General features: G+C 42.3%; 1 protein-coding gene across 1 annotated transcript in view; it reads right to left on the bottom strand.

Moving 5' to 3' along the window:
- LOC126067742 (zinc finger protein 343-like) overlaps positions 1 to 26,263 on the bottom strand; it is a 78,208-nt gene that overhangs the window by 20,366 nt on the left and 31,579 nt on the right. The window contains exons 2-3 of the mRNA XM_049869929.1: positions 2,460 to 2,712; positions 2,220 to 2,278 (exon numbers count right to left, since the gene is read on the bottom strand). Of these exons, the coding sequence (XP_049725886.1) occupies positions 2,220 to 2,278; positions 2,460 to 2,574 (174 nt within the window). The 5' untranslated portion in view covers positions 2,575 to 2,712. The remainder of the gene's footprint in view (positions 1 to 2,219; positions 2,279 to 2,459; positions 2,713 to 26,263) is intronic.

Genomic DNA, 26,263 nt, shown 5'->3' with positions numbered 1-26,263 from the left:
GTGGATCAAAACCAATTATGGATAACACTGTAAAGAATGAGTATTCAATAACATTTAATTATGCTCCTGGGGAACCTCTACATAGACCAAAGGCAGGCATTCAAACAGATGCATAGTTTAAAATCAGGAAAGGTGTGTCTTAGGGTTGTACCCTTTAACCATACTTATTAAATCCATACACTAAGCTAACATCAGTGAAGCAGGACTATATGAAGAACAGGGCATCAGGATTGGAGGAAGACTCACTGACAGTCTGCGTTATGTAGATGACACATCCTTGCTTACTCAAAGTGAAGCACTTACTGATGAAGATCAAAGACCACAGCCTTCAGCATGGATTACACCACAAGATAAAGAAAACAAAAGCCCTCACAACCGGACCAATAACCAACATTATGACAAATGGAGAAAATATCGAAGTTGTCAAGGATTTCATCTTATTTTGATCCACAATCAACAACCATGGAAGCAGTGGTCAAGAAATCAAACAACATATTGCATTGGGCAAATCTGCTGCAAAAGATCTCTTTCAAGTGTTAAAAAGCAAACATGTCAACTTGAGGACTAAGGTGTGCCTGACCTAAGTCATGGCATTTTCAATCACCTCATATGCATGCTAAAGCCTAACAATGAATAACAAAGACCAAACTAGAACAGATGCCTCTGAATTATGGTGTTGGAGAAATGGTCATTGTATGACAAATGGTCACTGTAAGTGCGGACGGCAAGCCTTCGTCTGATGTATTTTGGACATGTTATCAGGAGGGACCAGTCCCTAGAGTAAGACATCATACTTCGTAAGTCAGATGGCCAGTGAAAAAGAGGAAGACCCTCAATGAGATGTCCTGTCACAATGATTTCAACGATGGGATCAAACATAGCAACGATTCTGAGGATGGCTCAGGACCAGGCAGTGTTTCATTCTGTTGTTCATAGGGCCACTATCAGTCAGAACCTATTCAATGGCACCTAACGACAACAACTGTTAAATAAATAACCCAAGTACCCCAAGGAAATGATTCAAATTTCAGTTGCAATGGTACAGTAACTGTAAGTAAATGCATAATGTACACACTTTTCTGCTAGCTCTTCAGTTCACAGATCAGGACATAAATACAGATGCGCGTCAAGATCAGTCAGGAATCATACCACTTCTTTCAAAGTCCAGCTGACCTCAGGGGATGGAGGGGGGCTGATGCAATCAATCAGGGCTGTGTAAGGAAGTCAACGGAAGCTCCGGACACAGACACTCCCTGGGCTTCCTGGTTGGCGAGAGACATCAGTGCACGTGGAATGGCAGCACATCCCTTTTTGGGACATGGAAGCTCTGCCCTGGGAACCCTCCCAGACTTTGCCCTGTGCATCTCTTTAATTATACCCTTTTTTGCTATAATAAAGCTGTAATTATACATATAGCCCTTTTTGTGAGGTCTGTGAGTCATTCCAGGTAATTATCAAACCCAAAGGAGTAGTGGGAGCCAACAGGGCAGAAGTAAGGGAGCCAGGGGGAGACTACCAAGCTTGCAGCTGTGACCCTGAAGGGGTAGAGGAAAACCTGGAATTTGTAGCCAGCAGGTCAGAATGAAGGGAGACCGGGGGGGAGGAGGGGTGTCCCAATCTTGTAAGTGGCAACCCAAAGGAATAAGGGATACCCTAAATTTATAGCCAGCGGGTCAAAAGTGAGGATGGTGCATGGACTTTCAAACCTCTGTCTAGAATCAGCCCATCTGGCAGTGTGAAGAACAGTATCCTCTTAACTTGTGAGACTGACCTAGCTCCAGGTGGCCAGGGTCAGAGAAGGGATTGCTGTGTGGGCAGCTGGTGTCAGAACTGAACAGACAAGGGGAAAACTGGTTATTTTCATATTTGACATTTGACAGTTCCAGATTTACTGACACAATATCATATTTCTATAAATAAGACTGGCCATTATAGATGACTGTTGAAGTTACATAATGCTCTTCACTTCTGTATGTTAAAAAGTTCAATAATTAAAAAGTAAAAAATGCCCAGCATACAAGATGCTATCGTTAAATACTATGTATGTGGATGTGCAGTGAAGTTTAATAACACATTTCAAAGTGTTACTAATCTTACCTGACTGAAAGCATGAAATGCTGAAAAGTTCATCACCTTCTCCCTTGGGAAGACAGAGAATATATGTGTATTCTCTGGGAAATGAGCTAGCATTTCAGAAAAATACAGTAATTCCAACTCACCAGTATTTGGGGCTTCCTCTTTTTCTCTTGGGACCAGATAATATCCTCAGAGGACAGACCTAAGGGAGAAAGAGAAGCTGTGAGAAAGCAGACCTCCCAGAATGTTCCCAGAGTAGCTCTTCTCAGCCCTGGGATGGAAGGAAGCAGCCACTTCACTCAGCTGTGGCCACTGGAGCATTCTCACCTGAACCTGGAGCCTTGGTCCCTCCTTCACCTCTCCTGACCCTACACAATGCTTACCTTTAGCCTCATGTTTTGGGGTCAATTTCTTCATGGTCTCCATATCTTCCTTGTTCTCTGAAGACAAAATCTTCTCCCAGTCCTGCTCTCCCCGGGCTGAAGGATTAGGCAACATAATGGCCCCAGGGACTGCTCTGAAATTCTGTCACAGGGACGGAAGGAAGTTACTTCACCTCAAGATAGATTTCTGCTGCCTGGGGGACTTCTTCAAACCTCGGTTATGAAAACCCTCTCGTTTCCATGCATTCAGGACCTGTGGGGGGAGAAGCAACTAGATGCTACTGGATCCTTCACTGTGTGCTGAACCCATGCCCCCTCCGCAGGGATCCTGTCCTCTCTCACCTGCCTCACTCAACAATCACACAGTCTCAGTGTACTTGGCTTCTCTACCTTTATTCATTTCTGGCCTACAAGCCCTCAAGTCTATTCCCTGACACTCTCCCTTACCTGTCACAACTTACTGCACCCCTCTTGCCCCACACCTCAGATTCAAGCTGTATGTCCCAGATCAGTTTCTGCTACCTGAGTCAGAGAGAAGACAGAACACAGCCTAAGGCCTGTGGAGAAACAGCCTCTAAGGTCTCCCTCCAGACCCATCAGGGCGAGCAGCAGCCAGCTTCTGACTGCCCTAGCCGAGTCGCTACGAGTCCAAATTGACTGGACAGCAACGGGTTTGGTACAGGTTTGGAAGAAAGGGGCAATTTCCCAGGAGAATACAAATTGTCTAAAATAGACTCAGAAAATGGGGAAGGAAAAAATATTAACCAAAGAAGAAAATGAAAAGGCAAAGATCCACTTTTCAAAAAGCCTCAGCCTAAGACGATTTTATTGGCCAGTTTTAGCAAAGGTTTGGGTAACAGGTAATTCCTGTATTAAATATTAAGTGTCCCAAAGCATCAAGTAGTGGATCAGCGAAAAAGAGGAAGACTCTCAACAAGATGGATTGACACCATGGATGCAACAATGGGCTCAAGCGTGGCAGTGATTGTGAGGATGGCGCGTGACAGGGCAGTGTTGAGTTCTGTTGTACACAGGGTCGCTATGGGTTAGAACCAGCCTGATGGCACCTAATAACAATAATAAGGCATTAAAAAAGAAGAAGAAAGAAATGGTTCCTAGCTCATTCATCAAGGACACTAAAGGCAAACAAGAGCACTACAGAAAAAGAAAACAAGAGGTCAACTCCACTTACAAACACAGATGCAAAAGGCCTAAATGAATACAACTAACAAAATGAATACAGCTGTAGCTTAAAAAATTATAGGACATCATGACCAACATATTTTATTTCAAAAATGACAAGACAGTTTAATAACATCAGAAAATCTACTATGGGAGTGATATAGGAGTTAAAACTGGAGCCATTATTCCTGTCCCTGAGTATAAAGAATGTAACCCAGCTGGAGCGACGAGGACACATCAACCGGGCCCTGAGGTACAAAAGCAATAGGTAGGACAATCCTGGAGAACATCCTTTAGGGAACCTGCCACATAAACAAATCTCAGAGCACAAAAGACCCACATATTTTCCACTCCTATATCTTATTAGCATTTAGTAAATACTAAGATTTGTCTGTCATTACTGAAATCTGTACCAGTGACTATTAAGAAAGACAAATGAAAATATAGAATTACGGAAATTTTGGCAGTTTTTGGCCAATCTGTGAAAATGTGAAACTTTAAACAATTTAACCATTTATAATGTTAACATACACTAATGATTCTGTAACATTCCTTGGACTTGGGCAGACACAGCTCTGGCAGCATGCTTGTCTGTTTCCCACTTTTGCCTCTTGGAAAACACACTGAATAAAATCTTTCTTCTTGCTTTACTACAACTCTGTGGTGATTTTACCCTAGGACAGGAGGAGGAACCTCCTTTCTTCCAGTAAACTGGTAATTTAGAAAACATTTATCTGAGAAAATCTTGTTAAACTCTGTGGAGGAACACTCTAACTGAGGCACTTGGCATAACTAGAATGGCTGACACAGGTCTGGATCAGAATCCATTTTGTTTTTGTTTGCTCTCTTCTGAATACACAACCCATGACTTCTATAAAAGAAGAATTTTAAAAGCAGAAAAACAGGAAAGAGAACAAACTGTGGTGACGCTAAAGTATATACAAAGAAACGCTTGTCGTTAGACATACAGACATGTTAGTAGTTCTCCTGTGTAAAAAACACTTCTCTCCTTCTGACCATCAGAGCACACCATAATTTACACTATGCTGCCCAGCTACAGCTGTTCTGTTCCTCAATAAAATTTATTTCTCCTAACAAAGTGCCAGGCTTTCTCCATTGACAACTGTGATCCAATTATTTACATTTTGCCCTATTTGCTTCATCACATATCTATCCACTCACATAGGTGGCATATACACATTCAGTGTAACATCTTGCAATTTTCTGTAAGCATGAAAAATGTCATAAGAAAACACTGAGAGGAATTAGTGCTTGAAGAGATTTTAATATTCATAAAGAATGTAACTCTAAAAGAGCAACTTTTATCTGTTTATTGTTACTTCTCAGATAAATGAACTGTCTCATTTTCATTCAAAAATACGTAATTCAATCTCTCACTACATTATAAAACACTTCATGGATGAAACACTATCTGTGCCTACAAAGTATAATATGAAATCTGCAGAAAATAAAACACTGTAAGCACAACTTGCGTCAAAAAATTCTGGATGTCAACATGCCATGAATATGATCTTCTATTAAACCCAAAACGAAACCCACTGTTGTTGAGTCAATCTCAGCTCATAGCTACTATCTTAGTTACCCAATGTTGCTATAACAAATACCACAAGAGGATGCCTTTAACAAAACTTTATTCTCTCAGAATCTAGGAGGCTGAAACCTGAAATTAGGGCCCCCACGGCAGGGCAAGGCTTTTTATCTCTGCCAGTTCCGGGGGAAGGTCATTGTCATCATCTTCCTCAGTGCAGGACCCTGAATCCAAAGGACAGGCTCACTCCTGATGCTTCTTCCTTGGTGCTGTGAGGTCCTTCTTTCTCTCTTTTTATATCTTGTCAGATAAAAGGTGATGTAGGCCACACCCCAGTGAAGCTCCCTTTACATTGGATCAGGGCTGTGACCTGAGTAAGCGTGTTGCATCCCACCCATCCTATTTAACATAACCTATTCTTGCCTCATTAACTACAGGCAGAGATTAGGATTTACAACACACAGGATAATCACATCAAATCACAAAATGGTGGACAACCATGCAGTACTGGGAATCACAGCCTAGCCAAGTTTAAACACATTTTGGGAGACACAATTCAATCCATAACAGTGACCCTGTATTAGTTCCATTTAAAGAAATTCAGAGATGGCAAATGATATAATTCATATAGTGCACATCCAGGTAAATCTCACTTTCCCCTTTTGTTTGCCAAGTCCATTGTGACGTATCTATTTTCCTTAGAAAAATGCAAATATTTCAAGGGCATAATCTTCTGTAAGCTACTATGGAATTACAGAAAAGTTTTGAGATAACACAGGAACATTCCCTAAATTCTTGGTCAGTATTTTGTCTCAGGAGTCTCCAGATATTATACCATTTACTTGGTCCCAATATCATTAACACAGAGGTCTTAAACTGCATTGTCCTGACATAAAAGGAATTACTGTTGAATTTGTTGACTGCAATAATAGTATTGTAACTATATTTTCAAAAACCAATCCTTATCTGTTAGAAACGCATACTATACTATTCACAGGTGAACCGGTATGTCTCAGATTTGCTTCCGAATAGTCTATCAGGGAAAACGGGGGTTGGAGAGTACTGGATGAAACAGGAATAGCAGAATGTATATAACTGATGGAGTTCCCAATCCTAATCCCAGCCATGGTAAGCCATATTAACTTCTGTAATGTGCTACTAATTCTTCTGTAAAATGGGAATTTTGACTACTAGCTTTCAAATTGGCTCTTGCTGTTGCTGAGTGCCAGGGAGTTGGTTCCAACTCACAGCGACCCTATGTAAAACAGAACGAAACACTGCCGAGTCCTGTGCCATCCTCACAATCATTGTTATGCTTGAGCCCATTGTTGCAGCCACTGTGTCCATCTCCTTGAGGGTCTTCCTCTTTTTCGCTGACCATCTACTTTACCAAACATGATGTACCTCTCCAGGGACTGATCTCTTCTGATAACATGTCCAAAGTACGTGAGACATAATCTTGCCATCTTTGCTTCTAAGGAGCATTCTGGTTGTATTTCTTCCAAAAAAGATTTGTTCGTTCTTTTGGCAATCTATGGTATATTCAATATTCTTTGCCAACACCACAATTCAAAGGCGTCAATTCTCCTTCAGTCTTCCTTATTCACCCTCCAACTTTCTCGCACACATATGAGATGACTGAAAACACCAGGACTTTGGTCAGGTGCACCTTAGTCTTCAAGGTGATATTTTTGCCTTTCAACACTTTAAAGAGGTCTTTTGCAGCAGATTTGCCCAATTCAATGCATCTTTTCATTTCTTGACTGCTGCATCCATGGGGGCTGATTGTGGATCCAAGCAAAATGAAATACTTGACAACTTCAATCTTTTCTCCTTTATCAAGATGGGTCACTTACTGGTCCAGCTGTGAGGAATTTTGTTTTATGTTGAGGTGTAATCCATATTGAAGACTGTGGTCTTTGATCTTCATCAGTAAGTGCTTCCAGTCCTCTTCACTTTCAGCAAGCAAGCCTGTGTCATCTGCGTATCACTGGTTGTTAATGAGTCTTCTTTCAATTCTGATGCCCTGTTCTGTATAGTCCAGCTTCTTGGATTAGAGAATCAAATACCGCAGTGGTTGTGAAGTTCAGCATCTGGCACGGAACAGCTACTTAATAAATGACAGTAACTACTATTTTTGTCTTCACAGCAGTTGACATAGTCCTGGGAATCTACCTGCCAGGATGAAATGCTGCTAGGACAAGAATGGTGGGAATCTGAGTTTAGTAACACTTACTAATCTCTTAGTATATACCGGGAACAATTCCAGGTCTTGTAATTAACTGAGGCACAGAGAGGTTATATACCCTGCTCAGGGTGACAAAACTAAAGTGCCTAAATCTGAACTCTAGCTGTGGAGCATCACATTTTTAGGCACGGAGGCCAGTGAGCACGTCAACAGAAACTGGCCCCCTGGGGTGCAACAACTCTCAAAGTGGATCTACACACAGGGTTGAGAGGATGTAGATGAAACAAGATTAGCCATGAATTAGTAAATGCTCAATCTGTTGATGTGTCCATCGGTTTCACTGTACTTATTCTAAGGATTAGGTTTAAAATCTTCCCTTCATAAAATATTAAAAATGAAAGTCCTGATACCTGGACCCCACCACGGATGCCAGAAGCAATCCGGATAGTCCGCAAACAGCCCTCAAAGGTTCCCGCCCTACCTAACCCCTCTACACCCACAAACCAGAGGTGGCCAGCTGAGCCCCAACACTCAAGGCAGAAACAGACAGGGGGAAGGAAAATCAGCCACATGGACACCCACCCTACAACAGCTAGAGATCTCTGTCACAAAGCAGAGCGGATCCCTGTACCCAACAGACAAGCCGACCTGCCTCCACTCAGAAAACACTGCCTAGATGCAGGCCCCGACGGCGCAGCTCCCCACCACCGGAGAACACATCGCTGTCAGTCTCAGGCCAAAATCTCACTCACCCACTAAAAGCCCCAGGGACTCCAGGCCCCATAAAACTCTCCCACGACGCCCCGGGGATAACATACCAGTATCAAGCTCACCTCCAATCACCTAGCACCCCAACAACACACCAAGCCACAGCAGGCCCTGAGACACCGCCAACCCCCACCCTCCGCTCAACTACCACCTGGGACGGCCCCGGCCCCTCTGAAAACAAACTAACTTTGCCGAGTGCGCTAAGCCCTGGATGCCCGTCACGACCCGGAAATGCAGGACCAAGGAAGCGCTCCCCACAAAAACCCCGGGGTTTTATAGCCCTCGCCGCGCCCCCTCCAACAGGGGTCTCAGTCTCCTGGCCCCTGGCCGAACTCATCCCACAGCCCAAGTAACCCCGAGAATGCACGACCGGAGCAGCCCTCTCTACCCGGGAACTGTTTGTCCCTGACTAACCCCACCCGCTTCCAAAAAGAAACTCCAAGTTCCAGGTGTCTCTCGCCCCAGCAATAACCCGGAGACAGAAGGTCCGCGGAGCGCCCTGCAACTCAGGGATTAAAGATTGGGTCTCATTTACCCAACTTCCTCGCCCCTAAAGCGCGTCTAGAGCCGCGCCCCCTTCTCCTAAAATGGAGCGTCCGGAACCGAAGAAGCCGAACCGCCGAGCGCAGCCCCCGCCCGCCGCCGGGCCCTCTCCCCTCCCGCCGAGCTCCACCTCGGGCCCTAACGCTAGGCCCAACCTTTCCTGACCCTCCTTACCGCGGGGAAAAGACGCCCGGGGGTCGGGGACCCTGAGGGTCTCGCTCGGTCCCTCCACTCACCGGCTGCGGGACTCCCCCAGAACTACAGTCCCCAGAATCCTCGCGGTCTGCGGCTCCCATTGGCCGTCACAGGAGCGGCTTCTGAGCCACGCGGGTCACGGACCCGGACGACAGCCACTGGGGCGACAGCCTCTCTGGTCACTTCTTAAAATACCCACTCATCAAACCCTAGTGGTCCCCAGTGAAGTCTCCGTCCCCTCCACCGTAGCACGCTACACTAGGGAGAAGGGTCTTGGCGGCTTTCGATGACGACTTCCGGACCCGCCCCTCGGCGTGCGACACTACGTAAAAGGCGCTTCCGCTTGGTGCGGATGGCCCGCAGAGTGTGCTGGCCGGAGAGAAGGACTTTTGAGCTAGCATTTTCTCTTCAAGGAAGCCGACTTCCTGTGCTTAGGCTCCGTAAAAGACAGCCCACCACACTTGAGACTATGTTGGCATCTCCTGCCTGGAGGGGAGATGAGAGGGTGGTGGGGGTTAGAAGCTGGCGAAATGGCTAGGAAAAGAGAGAGGAGGGAGAGTGGGCTGTCTCATTAAAAAATAGAGGGAGAGTAATTGGGAGTGTGTAGCAAGGTGTATATAAGTTTTTGTGTGAGAGACTGACTTGATTTGTAAACTTTCACTTAAAGCACAATAAAAATTATATATATATATATAAAGACACCCCACCATCTATGATATGCCACACCTATGTTCAGCTTCATTCTCCTTATAGAAAAAACACACTGGGAAAGCAAAGAGGCTCCAAAAGTCTTACTAGAGCCCTTACCCTCAACTCCAGCGCTTTCCTCTGTAGTCATTTCTTGTTGAAGTCATCAATGTTAGCAGCCAACTCTCACCCTGGTCATGGAGAATGGAAGCCTCACTCACATGCTGGAGTCTGGCTCCTTGGCCTTTTTATCCAGGAGCATTACGAAGTCATCAGTAAAAAATTGGCAAAACCATTGAAAGCTTCACCTTTTCACAAATTGGTTAGAAACTCTGATCTTGCATTTTGAATTGTCTTTCTTAACAATCATTGGTACAGGTTTCAGTAAGGATAGTCAGGAGGATTTTCACTGGCCCAATAAATCTTACTATTCACTAAATCCTAGTGCCTTCGAGTCGATTCCGACTCATGGGTTTATTCACTAAATGCTAATAGTAAAAGAGTGGAAATTATGCAGGTTTTTTGTGCTGTGTTTATGATTGTTCATGTGAAGTCACCTAAAAAATGTTTTTTCAAGATTGTCCTAGCTGTTGTCTTTATACTTCAGGGCCCAGTTGATGTATCCTTGTGAGTCCAGCTCCAGCTGGGTCACATCCTCTGCTCAAGGACAGGGGATAATGGCTCCAACATTGTCTCCAAAGTCAATTATAAGGGTAAATAAAAATTAAACTGAATTTTCCCTGTTGCCAAAAGGGAAAGATACCTTTTCCTCCATAGTCTCAGGAGAATACATATTGTATTAATCTATTTATAGAATATTCTCAGAGAGATGAAACTAAAGTGATGGAGAACAGATTTCTGGTTGCCAGGGAGGGTGGCCAGATATTACTACAAAGGGATTGAACAAGAAAGATCTTTGAGCTGATGTAAGTGTTCTGTATGCTGATTGTGGTCCAGGTTAAAATGAATGAAGTCGAACCCCCTAACTCACATCATATACAAATATCAACTCAAAATGAATCACAAAACTAAATGAAAGTGCTCAAATGGTAAACTGCTTAGAAGAAAATATATGGATAAAACGTCATGATCTAGATTAGGCAATGGATTTGCACATATGACTCTAATACATAAGCAACAAAAGAAAAAAACAGATAAACTAGACTTCATCAAATTAAATACTTTTGTGCTTCGAAGGACACCATCCAGAAAGTGCAAAGACAATCCATAGAATGTCAGAAAATATTTGAAAACCATATATCTGATAAGGGACTTGTATCTAGAATATATTAAGAAATATTAAAATTCAATGTTAAAAAGCAAATACCCCAGTTTAAAAAATAGGCCAAGAATTTGAATAGACATTTCTCCAAAGAAAAGAAAAAAATGACCAATAAGGATATGAAAAGACACTCAAAATCACAATGAGATAGCACTTCACACCCACTAGAATGTTTTCATTCAAAACGATAATAACAAGTGTATGGAAACCTCATACATTGCTGATGGGAATACAAAATGATGTAGCTGCTATGGAAAACAGTTTGGCGATTCTCAAACAGTTCAGTATAGAGTTATAACCCAGCAATTCTATTCCTAGATATATGCACAAGAGAATTGAAAACACAATTTAGTCAGTTGAATAGTGTCCCCTCAAATTTCATGTCCACCAACAACCAAAGAATGTGGCCTTAATTAGAATTAGGGTCATTGTACAGTAATTAGCTAAGGATCTCAAGAAAAAATCATACTGAATTTATAAGAAGAGGACAAGACATAAGCAGGAACACAGAGAAGGAGGCCATGTGAAAACAGAGGCAGAGGTTGGAGTTAAGCTGGCACAAGCCAAGGAACTCCTAGAGCCACCAGAAGCTGGAGGAGTCAAGGAAGGATTCTCTCCTAGAGGATTCAGAGGAGCATGGCTCTTCCAACACACTGATTTTAGACTTTAGACTCTAGACTCCAGACTCCCATACATCTGTCAGTTTGTCGTACTTTGGGTGCTTGCATGTCTGTGATGCTGGAAGTTATGTCACTGATACTCAAATAGCACCAGGGTCACCCATGGTGGACGAGTTTCAGGTGAGCTTCCAGACTAAGATGGACTAGGAAGAAGGACTCGGCAGTCTACTTCTAAAAAGAATTAGCCAGTGAAAGCCTTACGGATAGCAGCAGAACACTGATATTGTGCCAGAAGATTAGCCCCTCAGGTTGGAAGGCACTCAAAATACGGCTGGAGAAGGAATGCCTCATCAAAGTAGCATCGACCTTAATGATGTGGATGAAGTCAAGCTTTCCAGACCTTTATTTGCTGATGTGGGATGACTCAAAATTAGAATAAACAGCTGGAAACATCCATTAATAATTGGAATGTGGAAAGTATGAGGCGTGAATCCAGGAAAATTGAAAATCACCAAAAATGAAATGGAACACATAAACATCGATATCCTAGGCATTAGTGACTTGAAATGGATTGGTATTGGCCATTTTTAATCAAACAATCGTATGGTCTACTATGCAAGGAATGACAACTTGAAGAGGAATGGCCTTGCATTCATGATCAAAAAAGAACATTTCGAGATTTATCCTGAAATGCAATGCTGTCAGTAATAGGATAATATCCACACGCCTACAAGGAAGACCAGTTTAATATGACTATTATTCAAATTTATGCACCAATAACTAAGGCCAAAGATGAAAAAACTGAAGACTTTTTACCAACTTCTATAGTCTGAAATAGGTGAAACATGCAACTAGGATGCATTAATAATTACTGGTGATTGGAATGCAAAAGTTGGAAACAAAGGAGGATCAGTGGTTGGAAATTATGGCCTTGGTGATAGAAACAATGCTGGAGATAGCATGATAGAATTTTGCAAGACCAATGACTTCTTTGCAAATACCTATTTTCAGCAACATAAAAGGTGACTATACACGTGGACCTCACTGGGTGGAATACACAGAAATCAATTTGGCTACATCTCTGGAAAGATACAATGGAAAAGCTCAATATCATCAGTCAGAACAAGGCCAGGGGATGACTGCAAAACAGACCAACAACTGCTCATATGCAAGTTCAAGCAAAAACTGAAGGAAATTAAAACAAGTCCATGAGAGCCAAAATATGACCTTGAGTATATCGCACCTAAATTTAGAGACCATCTCAAGAAGAGAGTTGATGCGTTGAACACTAATGAGAAAAGAACAGGGGAGCTGTGGAATAACATCAAGGACATCATACATGAAGAAAGCAAGAGGTCATTAAAAAGACAGGAAAGAAAGAGAAGACTAAAATGGATGTCAAAAGAGACTCTGAAACTTGCTCTTGAATGTGGAGTAGCTAAATCAAAAGGAAGAAATGATGAAGTAAAAGAGCTGAACAGAAGATTTCAAAGGGCAACTACAGAAGACAAAGTAAAGTATTACAATGACATGCGCAAAGACCTGGAGATGGAAAACCAAAAGGGAAGAAGATGCTCGGCATTCCTCAAGCTGAAAGAACTGAAGAAAAAATTCAAGGCTTGAGTTACAATACTAGAGGATTCTATGGGGAAAATATTAAATGACCCGGGAAGCATGCAAAGAAGATGGAAGGGATACACAGAGTCACTATAGAAAAAAAAATTGGTAGATGTTCAATCATTTCAGGAGGTAGCATATATCAGGAACAGATGATACTGAAGGAAGAAGCCCAAGTTGCACTGAAGGCATTGACGAAAAACAAGGCTTCAGGAATTGATGGAATACCAATTGAGATGTTTCAGCAAATAGATGCAGCGTTGGAAGTGCTCACTCCTTTTTGCCAAGAAATTTGGAAGACAGCTACCTGGCCAACCGACAACATAGGAAGACTGAAGAATTGACACCTTTGAATTGTGGTGTTGGCAAAGAATATTGAATATACCATGGACTGCCAAAAGAACGGACACATCTGTCTTGGAAGAAGTACAGCTAGAATGCTCCTCAGAAGCAAGGATGGCAAGAATTCATCTCACATACTTTGGACATGTTATCAGGAGGGATAGTCCCCGGAGAAGTACATCATGCTTGGTAGAGGGTCAGCAAAAAAGAGGAAGTTCCTCAAAGAGATGGATTGACACAGTGGCTGCAACAATGGGCTCAAGCATAACAATTGTGAGAATGGTGCAGGACTGGGCAGTGTTTTGTTCTGTTGTACACAGGGTTTCTATGAGTTGGAACCAACTCGAAGGTGCCTCACAACAACAGCAACAACAGACTCCAAAACTGTTAAGAGAATAAATTTCTGTTTTAAGCCATCCAGTGTGTAGTACTTTGTTATGGCAGCCCTCAGAAATGAATACACATATGTTCACAGAAACTCTCGTACACAAATGTTCACAGCAGCATGTCTTAGGCTGGGTTCTCTAGAGTGGCAAAGCCAGTAGAGTATAAATATATATATATAGATTTATATCAAGGAAATGGCTCTACAATCGTGTGAGCTGTCAACCATTTCAGGAGGTAGAATATGATCAGGAACTGATGATACTGAAGGAAGAAGCCCGAGCTGAACTGCCCCATAGGGTTTCCAAGGAGCAGGCTGGTGGATCTGAACTGCTGACCTTTTAGTTAACAGTCATTTCACTTAACCACTGTACCACCAGAGCTCCTACATCATAGGCTCTCAAAATGAAAGAGAAAGAATCCTGAAAACAATGTCCAGCTTTCCCATGCATGTGAAGTGGTTGAAAATACCATGGGTTTGTTAGGTGCACCTTAGTCCTCAAAGTGACATCTTTGATTTTTAACACTTTAAAGAGGTCTTTTGCAATAGATTTGCCCAGTGCAATACATTATTTGATTTCTTGACTGCTGCTTCCATGGGTGTTGATTGTGGATCCAAGTAAAATGAAATCCTTGGCACCTTCAATATTTTCTCCATTTATCATGATGTAGCTTATTGGTCCAGCTGTGAGGATTTTTGTTTTCTTTCTGTTGAGGTGAAATTCATTCGGAAGCCTGTAGTCTTTGATCTTCATCAGTAAGTGCTTCATTTTCAGCAAGCAAAGTTGTGTCATCTGCACAACACAGGTTGTTAATGAGTCTTCCTCCAATCCTGATGCCATGTTCTTCTTCATATAGTCCAGCTTCTTAAATTGTTTGTTCAGCATACAGATTTGAATATGTGAAAGGATACAGCCCTGATGCACACCTTTCCTGATTTTAAACCACTCAGTATCCCCTTGTTCTGTTTTAAAGGCTGCTTCTTGGCCCCAGCTGGAGTCCTTGAAATGTAAAGCTCAACCATTTGTTTAGGAAGGAGATTAAATCAGCTGTACCTTGAAGCCTTTGAAATGTAAACATGGGCCATCTGGCTAGGACAAGTGAGTTAGGCCTGAGGCATTCACTGGATGAGTTGCCTGAGAGCAGTTAAGATAGCAAGACTATTTGCATAAACTAAGGCCTGGATCGCTACACCCTTTGTGTTACCAATAATCAAAAAACTTATGAGAGGCCAAATTGTCTTTGAAGGACTGCAGAGGCAGGCTTCCAATCTAGTTACAGTTTAATTCAAAATAGAATTTCAATTTAGGTCTGGGATTAACCATTTCAATCATGCCAAACGGCCCCAGTTTTAAGGTTTCCTTATTCATTTTCCCCCTTTTGATAGAGCCACCACTAGGTGGTGCATATCACTCAATACCCATAATGGACGTGCCTGTCCTCTGCAAGGACTTGGAGTTTTGGAGTCTCTGGAGTCACTGGGATGGCTGCTTTGTATGAGCCTTTAGGCCCTTAGACGTTACAGTTCCTCTGTGGCTGTTTTCTTTAGGCAGCTTTTAAGATTTCTGGATGCCATCTTCTAGTAGTTGGGCACCATTGACTTCACCTTGCCATAGCTTCAGGTCTTGTCTTCTGGGTCTGTTGGTTTCCAGTAGGGGTGGTTGCAAACAAAGCCACATTAGGGGAACAGCTTGGCATTTTTAGAAGGGTTTGATCCAGAGCTAAATTTCCTTTTTGTCAGGTAAAATCAGTTTCTTCTACATACACAATTCATCACATGGCCATATGCCTTCAGAGTTGGCTGTGGCAATGAGAAACACAATGCATTATACATTTAATAAGTCCTAAAATAACATTTGGAGCCCTGGTGGCACAGTAGTTAAGAGCTCAGCTGTCAACCAAAAGGTCAGCAATTGGAATCCACCAGCTCTTTAGACACCCTATGGGGCAGTTCTACTCTGTCCTATAGGGTCACTATTAGTGGCAATCAATTTGATGGCAATGAGTTTGGTTTTTGGTTTTATAATAATAATCACAATGATTAGAAGGAGACGGGCTAGCAGAAAGGAGCATATCCCAGACCCAATGCTTTGGGGTAACCAGCTAAAAATATCAAGGAAAGAAGGTACAATCATGAGAGGAATGATATGTAACCAAGAGTCCTTCCAGCGTATTTTAGAGATTTCTTGTTCTACTTCTCCAGGGGTAATTTATCCATGATCAGCAAGAAGTATTGGTGACAACACAAACCCCTCTTTCTTGGGCTAAAAGGAAGTCTAAGACAATTCTGTGGTCTAATACAACTTTTACCATGGATTCTAAAGATTTTTGCTGTGTGGTCATCCCATCAGTAACACTATCAGCAATTTGAGCCATAGTGGCAGATAGATTGTGAACGGCCATTTCTAATTGCCCAATCCCAAACCATGGCATAGTAGTGTGCAAGAAGGACCATCTCCATCCCGAGTAATCAGATCTGGGATTCTTTGAAAGGATGAGTTCTCTCTTTTGCATGGATGTTAATTTCAAGTCACTATTCTGTAGCAAGCTGTCATTGTACAAATGGATACTCATGGCAGCTCCTAGTTTCCCTAATTCGGTCTATAATATTCCAACTATCTAAACATGGTAAAGCCCAAGTACAGGGTGAGTCATCAGACTTATTTCTCAAACAAGCTGATCCTCTACATAAGAAGACATATACAGATGGGGCACATAATAAGCATTTTCCAGTTGAATATAAGGAAAAAATGGACTCATTAGTTTTTTTCAAGTCAATTTGCAGTTAGAGAATCATCACAAATAGATATTCTCCAAAATTTAGGAGCTCTCAGGCCCGCTGCTGTTGTGTCAATTCTGACTCATAGCAACCCTACAGGATAGAGCAGAACTGCCCCATAGGGTTTCCAAGGAGCAGCTGGTGGATTTGAACTGCCGACCTTTTTGGTTAGCAGTCATAGCTCTTAACCACTGCATCACCAGTGCTCGAAGTCAGGCACAAATAGGAGATTTGGATTAATACTAATACAGTTATCTTTTATTACATAATAATATCGAGCATCATTAGCAAAAACTTTGCAGAGTGTGGACAAAGTAGAACATTCTATCTACACATGGGTAAGATTGATTAGCGGACAATTCTGGGGGTAGCCATAGTCTGACACGATGGTTCATTTAAATGTTTTTTCAAAATTAATAGTAAAATTAGGTGTAAACTTATAGTCTAGGGCTGTTACAGTGAGTGGGTCAGTATGGTCCTGTGTGAATCATGGGGCAGAGTGACATACCCAACATTCTGTTAAATTGCTGGTGCTGGTAACCAACTGAGATAACTTGATAAAAGCGTTTTCTTTCTAGGCATCAGTGGTGGTTACAACAAACAGAAAGGGGAAACTTATTAACATTATAATGCAAAAAAGTTAACTAAAGTAATACAGTAAAGCAAAGAGGAATTAATGAGTATAAAATGCATTCTTTTTATTCTAGTAATTCATTAGAAGATGAACTTAAGTAGGTAAAATAAAACTACTTCAGAAGATGGTGGAGTAGTCAGACGCTTCCTGTGGTCCTTCTTACAACGAAGACTGGAAAAAACAAGTGAATCAATTACATATGACAAGCTAGGAGCCCTGAACACCAAAGGCAAAGTTGAGGAATCAGACTGAGTGGCTGGGGGAGGGAGAAATGATTCAGAAGCAGTGAGCAGTTGCCAGAACTGACCTGGTAGGAACCAGCACCCCACAGGCTGATTCTGCAGCTGTGAGGCAAGCAGAGGCACTGGAGACACATTTTCTACATCAAATGGATACCTGCAGTAGAGCTGAGTGGCTGGTATCTGAGTAACCTCACCCTGAGGACTCTTTGCCCTAATGAAGGACTAATTGTTAATGACTTTTGTAGACCAGTGAAATGATTGAGAGGTGGAAGTTATCCTCAAAGTTTGAAAGAACAGGAACCACAGACTCCACCAGCCTGAGCCCAGAAGAACTAGATGGTGCCCAGCTACCACCACCGACAGCTCTGACGGGGATCAAAATAGAGGGTCCTGGACAGAGCAGGAGAAAATTGTAGAACAAAATTCACATTCACAAAAAAAGATCAGACTTACTGGTCTGCCAGAGATTGGAGGGACCTCTGAGACTATGGGCCCCCAGATACCCTGCTAACTCAGAACTGAACCTACACCCAAAGTCTACCTTTTAGCCAAAAATTAGACAGGCCTATAAAACAAACAATAACACACTCGAGGAATGTGCTTCTTAGTTCAATCAGGTATACGAGACCAAATGGACAACACCTGCCCAAAAGCAAAGACGAGAAGGCACGAAGGAACAGGAAAACTGGTTGAATGGACACTGAGAACCCAAAGTGGAAAGGGAAAGGAGTAGAATGCTGACACATTGCAGGGATTGCAACTAATATTACAAAACAATTTGTGCATAAATTTTCTGAATGAAAAACTAATTTGCACTGTAAACTTTCACCTAAAACACACATACATATGTTTGTGTATATATATATATATATATATATATATATATATATATTTACTTATTTATGAAAGAACCATGGCTAGAAAAGTCAGGGGTGGCCTGTGGTGCACAGGATCACTTTTATATGGCCTTTCTTGTCATGGTTTTGTAATTTCCACCAAAAGACTGGGTGGGACTATGCAAATGAGGTGCTTGTGGCCCATCAAGGGGATTTGATAGCTTGTTAATAACATAAATAAGGCGCATGCCACCCTTGTGAAGGTGGGGCCATGAAAATAAAGTGTATAGAACCCTAATGAGGGGATTAGTCAGTTTTGCCATCCTGCTAGGCTTAAAGAGAGCCAATTCCAGAGCAGACAGGGGACCTGGATACCACCAAGAAGGAAGGGACAGGAGCAGAGCACATCCTTTGGACTTGGGATCCCTTAGCTGAGGCCCTCCTAGATCCAGGAGACAGAGAGAGAGAGCTGTAACACCAAAGACAACAAGTCAGTGAGAAGCAGTGGCACAGACATACTGGCAGCACAGGCAGCAGAACTAGGAAACTGGCAGGAGGCTTGCTGGCAGAGTGGGGTGCCTCCAGACAATTGTCAGACTAGGCTCACTGACCCATAGAGCAAGAGAGCAGAGTGCGCCCTTGGGCTGAGGCTTACTGGTGGAGTGGGGTGCCTTCAGACACTTATCAGCAGAGCTAACAGCTTTGTAACATTTGCCCGAGCAGGGCAGAGGCCAAAGGGCCAGAGAGAGGCATGCCTACGGGCATGGCTGAGAAGAAGCTTTCCTGATCAAAGAACTGTATCTTGAGTGTCCCTGAACCTGAACTGTAACCTGTTACCTCCCTAGTGAGTATTGTCTGTGAGCTCTGCACAGCCACTGCAAGGAATTACCAAACCCAACAGAGAAGTAGAGAGTGCTGTGGGAGGGACAGTTAGTGTGTATCAGAACTGGTAAAAAGGTTGGAGGGTGGGGATAAGTATGACCTCTGCTTCATAGGAATCAGTCTTGGGCTGTTGATCTTGATTCTCCTTCCTCCTTGTGAAGTTAGAGGAGGTCTGTCGCCCTTGCCACACCATTAGAAGGCGGAAGCTGAATAAAATCTAACTGCCATTTGAGCATAGGCCTAGCAGGCAAACGGTATTGTCCAGGGGAGGTCTTCAGTATATTTCCCAGGGTTGTAACGAGGACAGATAGAGCAGTGGGTGGCCACATGCTCAGCTGCCTCCAGAAATTTTCCCACCAGTATTTCTTTAAAATTTCAATCATTTTCTCTCTCCCTATACGAGTAGTCTCATGTAGAGTCCTCATGACAGGGATGTGTAAAAATTAAGGAAGAACCATTTTGGCACTAGGTGCTAATCATAGCTTAGTGTCAGAGTCTGGATAACAGCCTGACTTTTTCTGTGTTTCCATTTCATTAGATTGAGCCTATTGTTGATGTTTCAAAAGCTTCTCTTTGGTAGGTGCAAATGCACTAGTTGTTTCATGAGAATAGTTCTCTACAGGTTCTTCCCAAGGCCCCTCTACACATGTTTCTGTTAAAACAGGATCAACAGTAACTTGGGAAGCAGCTTGTTTAGCAGCTGCATGAGCAAGATTATCTCCCCTAATTTCTTCAGTTTGGAGCACTCCCTTCCGCTGGTGTGCTTGTATTTTAGTTACAGCAATTTCAGAAGGGAGCATCAAGGCATCTAATAGGTCTGCTACTAAAGCCCTGTTTTAAATAGTGTTACCAGAGAAGGTGAAAAACCCTCCTTGTTTCCATAGTATTCCAAGATTATGAATAATCCCAAATGCATGTTTCAGATCTGTAAAGAATATTTACAGACTTTTCTTTAGCAAGTTCATATGCTGTGGTAAGAGCAAATAAGTTCAGCTGGCTGAGCTGAGATGGTCTTAGAGAGAAAGGCTGGCTTTCAAGGATTTCAGTAGAAGTTGTAACACCATAACCAGTCTGATAGTGAGAGCTAGGAGTTGGTTTCAAATAAGAGCCATTTACAAATAATATCATATCAGGGTTTGTTAAAGGAGTTCTTTTAAGTCGCTAGAAGGAGTCAGAAGCTGCTCAGTTAAGTTTAAACAATCATGGGAAGGACAGTCATCCTTATCCAATGTAGGGATAAGGGTAGCCAGGTTTAAAGTAGCTACCATATGTAATCTAATGTTAGAGGCTGCCAAGAGAAGGGCCTCATAAGAAGTGTCTGCTGGCAGATGGATGTTGGGGTACAGCAGAATTAAGCAATGTAGATACAGCATAGGGTATATATGTATTTAAAAGGTCTCCCAAAATTATATCTGCCATGTTTTCTATTAATTTTGCTGTAATGGCCATTGCCCTAATGCAAGGGGGGTAGGCCCTGAGCACAGGGTCCAGCTACAGGCCACAGTAAACCCCAGGCCTATTTTGTCTCCCGTGTTTATGTGTAAGAACACCTGAGGCATTACCAGAAACTTCATACACAAAAAGTGTGAAGTCCAAATGACAGTTAGGGAATCCCGAAGTAAGCGTTTTAATCAAAGCTTCTCTTAACATAGTTATTGACCCTTGATCTTACAGGGTAAGATAGAATTTACCACGCTCAGAGATTTTCAAACATTTATATAAAGGCTGTGCCATGAGAGGATAATTAGGAATCCAGGCTCAACAATAACCACAAAATAGTAGAAAGCTCCTTAATTGTTTCTGTGTTTTAGGCACAGGAAAGGCTGCAATAGCTTCTTTCTTTTGCAATCAATAGAAATGCCTTCTGCAGAAATTAAGTAACCTAAATATTTGACAGAAGGGTGAGCTAATTGTCATCTTTCTTTAGAAATGTTATGTCCACCAACATCAAATGTTTTATGCTCTCCTCCAGGTAAGCCTACCAAGAGGTGGAGCACACTAGCAAATCATTGACATATTGTAATAAGATAGATTTATTTGGAAACTGCGAAGGTTGCAAATCTGCATGCAAAATTTGAGAAGAATAGCTTTTACAGAAGGGGCTTCTGTAAAATCCTGAGGTATGACATTCGAGGTAATGCTGTTGATTTCCCCAAATAAAAGCAAACAGATATTGATTTTCCGGTTTGACATGGATGCTGAAAAATGTACTACAAAGGTCCATAACGGCATACTGCTTCAGAGGGAACAATGGAAAGTAATAGGTGTGGATTAGGGACAACGGGGTTTATTGCATGTAAGTACTGAACAAACCTTCAGCCTTGACCATTAAGTTTTCTAACTGGAAGGGCAGGAGTGTTCTAAAGACTGGTGTAGGGAATGATTAAGCCTTTGGAAAGAAAATCCTGTATTATGGAAATTATTCCTTCTTGTTTCTCATTTAAGCAGGCACTGTTTTTTTTTTTTTTTTAGGGAATTTCAGGCAAGGGTTTAGAGGTGTCCACTTGAATTTGAATAGATTCAATGGACAGGACTCTGCCAGCATCGGTAGAAGTTGTGACCCACAAAGTTTTGGTGACCTGAGAAATAACTTCAGGGGAGACAAGAGTCTGTTGGAATAGAATTTTGAAGAGGCATAATAAGGGCTTGCACGTGGCTGATAGCCTCTTTCTTTTGAATGTTGTCCACCCCTAAATTCTGATTCTAGGTAAAATTAGCAACATTTCTGCCTTTTCATGACAATTCCATTTAGATAAAATATCTCTTCCTATTAACAGGAGTTTCAAACTTAGTAAAATCTTCTATTGGGCATAGAGAGAGAGGCAAAGGCCAAGAATGAAATAATGTTTGTTCTTTATTAGTAACTCCCATGATTTTAGAAGTTTTTGTACTCCAGAGCAAAGGCTTTTGTTGGCATGTGGGATTAATCACAGACAGCATAACTCCCGAATCAATTTAAAATGTACAAGGTTCTCCATTAATATATAGTTGTTTCTCCTTAAGGGTTTTTAGAACTAACATGGGAAAAGTCCATTTTGTCCCTGGAAGAAGAAGCAGTTAGGCTGGAAACCTTCTGTTTATCCTTTAATGGCCAGGTTTTTTGCTATAATGGCAAGGACTAATTTTCGGTCCATTGGAAGGTTTAAAATTCATTTTCTGAGTGGGCCCTTACAGCTGTTGTAGTTGAAGGGCCATTAATTTGTTAGTCTGAACAATCTGCTTTGTTTCTAAAGTCTGGGCAAGTTCATGGGCTAAATTAATCAGTTCCACAGTGTTCCAGTATAAAAGATGTCTCTTAACTAGGACTGACATCTGAGGTTTGAGGTCAGAAATAAATATTGCATTAAGGGCCCCTTTCATTCCTTCATCTGAAGGGCTCAAGCCAGAACGTCCCAAAAACTTCTAAAATAATCAGGACTGATAATGACAAACACATTCATCTTTGCCTTGTATACAAGAGTGGAATTTTGTCCAGTTATTAAAGCAAAGGCCTTAAGAATCACATCATGTAGCTTTTTGGTCCTTTCTCGAGCATGTTCAAGAAGGGTGTCAGCCGTTTTGTCTGTGTCTAAAGCTAAATCATATTGGGAATTTTTCAATTCAGCACATTCTAACCACAAGTTCATTTCCCCAGGGCCAACTAACATATGGACTAGTTGACACAAATCAGATAATCCAGGTTGATAAGTGCTAATAAGGACCTTGAATTCTTTAGCAAATCTATGAGGGTCCTCACGTAAATTTGGAAAATCTTTTGCAATGCTATGCACCTCTGTGTGCGCTAAGGATATTAAAGAGTTCTTTGGATTTTCTCTAGTGCTCACTCCAGGTTCTGCAGGGAGAATTTTAAAAGGCATTTCAGGAATAGGCTCTGAGCTTTGTGGTTTTGGACTTTCTGCCTCTGGACCCTTTTTTTTTACTCTCTAATTTTTCTTTCTAGTTTTGGGTTTTTTGGCTTTCAATCTTCAGCAGATTTTCCTCTGAGAAGAAAGGAAGTTCAGACTGAGTTTCCAGACAGATAAAGAGGCAGAGAGGATAAAGAAAGAAGGTTGCCAGCAGAGGGGGAGAGGGAGCTGCAGCGAGAGGTATAAGTGCAACAGGGCTCTATTTTCCTAGTTGATTCAGAAATTGAAATCTGCAATTCTTTATTCTGTTCAATTTAGGAATGGAATTCTGTAAAGAGGTTATCTTAATTTGTTGATGGGGTTTAGAGGCCTCAAACTGCCCATGAAAAAAAATGTCCTGTTATAATTTTTTATCTGGGGTCCCTTCTGTTCTCATTCACTGTGTAGGAAAGCTTACTTAGAAAGTTCAAATGTCCTGTAAAGTGGCCACCCATCCAAACTGCCTTTTGCCAAGTCATACAAGCAGACAAAAATAAGCAGAAGCACCATAATGCTTATCCATAAAATGAGCAGGAGTTTCTAAAGGCTCAACATTGCTCTCAGATTTGGCACCTCCCATATTTCCAGAAGTGTAAGGTAAGCTTCGGAAGTGTTTCAAACAAAAGGACACAGCTTTCACTTTCTCAGAGCTGGCTGATATACCTAACAAAGGAATGCCACGGAGCTGGGAAATGTAGCTTCTCATGGTTCTAAGGTCCCTAAATAATGACTGTAAGGTACCTAAAACCAAAGGGACTTACGTTATACATTTAAAAAGACAGAGAGAAAAGAGGAAGACAAATTCTTCAACAAAAGTTGGGGAGCCGGAGGCGGGGCCAAGATGGCAGACTAGGTGGACGCTACCGCAGATCCCTCTTGCAACAAAGACTCGGAAAAACAAGTGAATCGATCACATACATAACAATCTACGAACCCTGAACAACAAACACAGATTTAGAGATGGAGAATGAACAAATATGGAGAGGCAGCGATTGTTTTCAGAGCCTGGAGCCAGCGTACCAGTCAGGTGACCTTCGGCGCCCGATTTGGGGCAAAGCCCAGGGGGGCAGACGGCACAAACAAGGGGCCTAGACCTAGCCACCGAAATCATTCCGGGAGGGGGCCCAGCCGGTTTGCATGGACGGCGTGGCGGCGCAGCCGGTGGGAAAAGTCCCCGGGAGGCAGTGACTGGTCTTGGAGCGGGGAGAGCAGCATCCCAGCCGGGGAGCCGTCCCGCCAGGATTTTGGAGCGGGGAGAGTGGCGTCCCAGCCGGGACGCGCGGTCGCGGCGTAGGCACGGGGAGCTGTTCCGCTCGCCTGAGCTGACCCCGGGGGGAGCCCAGCAGGTTCGCGGAGGCGGCACAGCGATGCGGTAGGCGGGACGGGGAGTCCCCGGGAAGCACCGACTGATTTTGGAGTCGGGAGTGCACCGCCCCAGGCTGGCAGCTGAGGATCTGACCATGACTCCAGTGGGCCAGACCCCCCGGGGGCAATCTCCACACAGACAGCACACATAGGCGACGTGCCCCGCGAAAATCTCAGATATAAGGGTCATTCCAAGCAAGACAAGCAACTCTGGCTATATTCTGAGGTGCTACTCTCCTATCTCTCTGAACCCTCCCCCACCCTCCCCAGGCGGCTTCATTAACATCCGAATAGCCTGAGCCAGAGGGAGAACTCTGATAGGGATCTGACTGCATTTTTTTAGCGGATTTTCTGGAAAAACTAGTTTCCCAGTGATGGCTCGGAGACAGCAGTTCATATCAAACAACATAAAGAAGCAGACCATGACAGCTTCTCCAACCCCCCAAACAAGAATCAAAATCTTTCCGAAATGAAGATACAATCCTGGAATTATCAGATACAGAATATAAAAAACTAATTTACAGAATGCTTCAAGACATCCCAAACCAAATAAGGCAAACTGCAGAAAAAGCCAAGGAACACACCGATAAAACTGCTGAAGAACTCAAAAAGATTATACAAGAACATAGTGGAAAAATTAATAAGTTGCAAGAATCCATAGAGAGACAGCATGCAGAAATCCAAAAGATTAACAATAAAATTACAGAATTAGACAACGCAATAGGAAGTCAGAGCAGCAGACTCGAGCAATTAGAATGCAGACTGGGACATCTGGAGGACCAGGGAATCAATACCAACATAGCTGAAAAAAAATCAGATAAAAGAATTTAAAAAATGAAGAAACCCTAAGAATCATATGGGACTCTATCAAGAAGGATAACTTGCGGGTGACTGGAGTCCCAGAACAGGGAGGGGGGACAGAAAACACAGAGAAAATAGTTGAAGAATTCCTGACACAAAACTTCCCTGACATCATGAAAGACGAAAGGATATCTATCCAAGATGCTCATCGAACCCCATTTAAGATTGATCCAAAAAGAAAAACACAAAGACATATTATCATCAAACTCGCCAAAACCAAAGATAAACGGAAAATTTTAACAGCAGCCAGGGAGAAAAGAAAGGTTTCCTTCAAGGGAGAATCAATAAGTTCAGACTACTCAGCACAAACCATGCAGGCAAGAAGGGAATGGGATGACATATACAGAGCACTGAAGGAGAAAAACTGCCAGCCAAGGATCATATATCCACCAAAACTCTCTCTGAAATATGAAAGCGAAATTAAGATATTTACAGATAAACACAAGTTTAGAGAATTTGCAAAAACCAAACCAAAGCTACAAGAAATACTAAAGGATATTGTTTGGTCAGAAAACCAATAATATCAGATACCAGCACAATACAAGGTCACAAAACAGAATGTCCTGATATCAACTCCAATAGGGAAATCACAAAAACAAACAAATTAAGATTAATTGAAAAAAAAATAAATAAAATAACAATACACATAACAGGGAATCATGGAAGTCAACAGGTAAAAGATCACAATAATCAAAAAGAGGGACTAAATACAGGAGGCATTGAATTGCCAGATGGAGAGTGATACAAGGCGATATAGAACGATACAAGTTAGGTTTTTACTTAAAAAAAATAGGGGTAAATAATAAGGTAACCACAAAAAGGTATAACAACTCCATAACTCAAGAAAAACGTAACGACTCAACTAACATAAAGTCAAACACTATGAAAATGAGGATCTCACAATTTACTAAGAAAAATGCCTCAGCACAAAAAAGTATGTGGAAAAATGAAATTGCCAACAACA

Source organism: Elephas maximus, chromosome 25 (genome assembly GCF_024166365.1).
Source record: "Elephas maximus indicus isolate mEleMax1 chromosome 25, mEleMax1 primary haplotype, whole genome shotgun sequence".
Taxonomy (NCBI): domain Eukaryota; kingdom Metazoa; phylum Chordata; class Mammalia; order Proboscidea; family Elephantidae; genus Elephas; species Elephas maximus.
The sequence above is the reverse complement of the archived record's forward strand: the minus strand, read 5'-3'. Positions and strand labels throughout refer to the sequence as shown.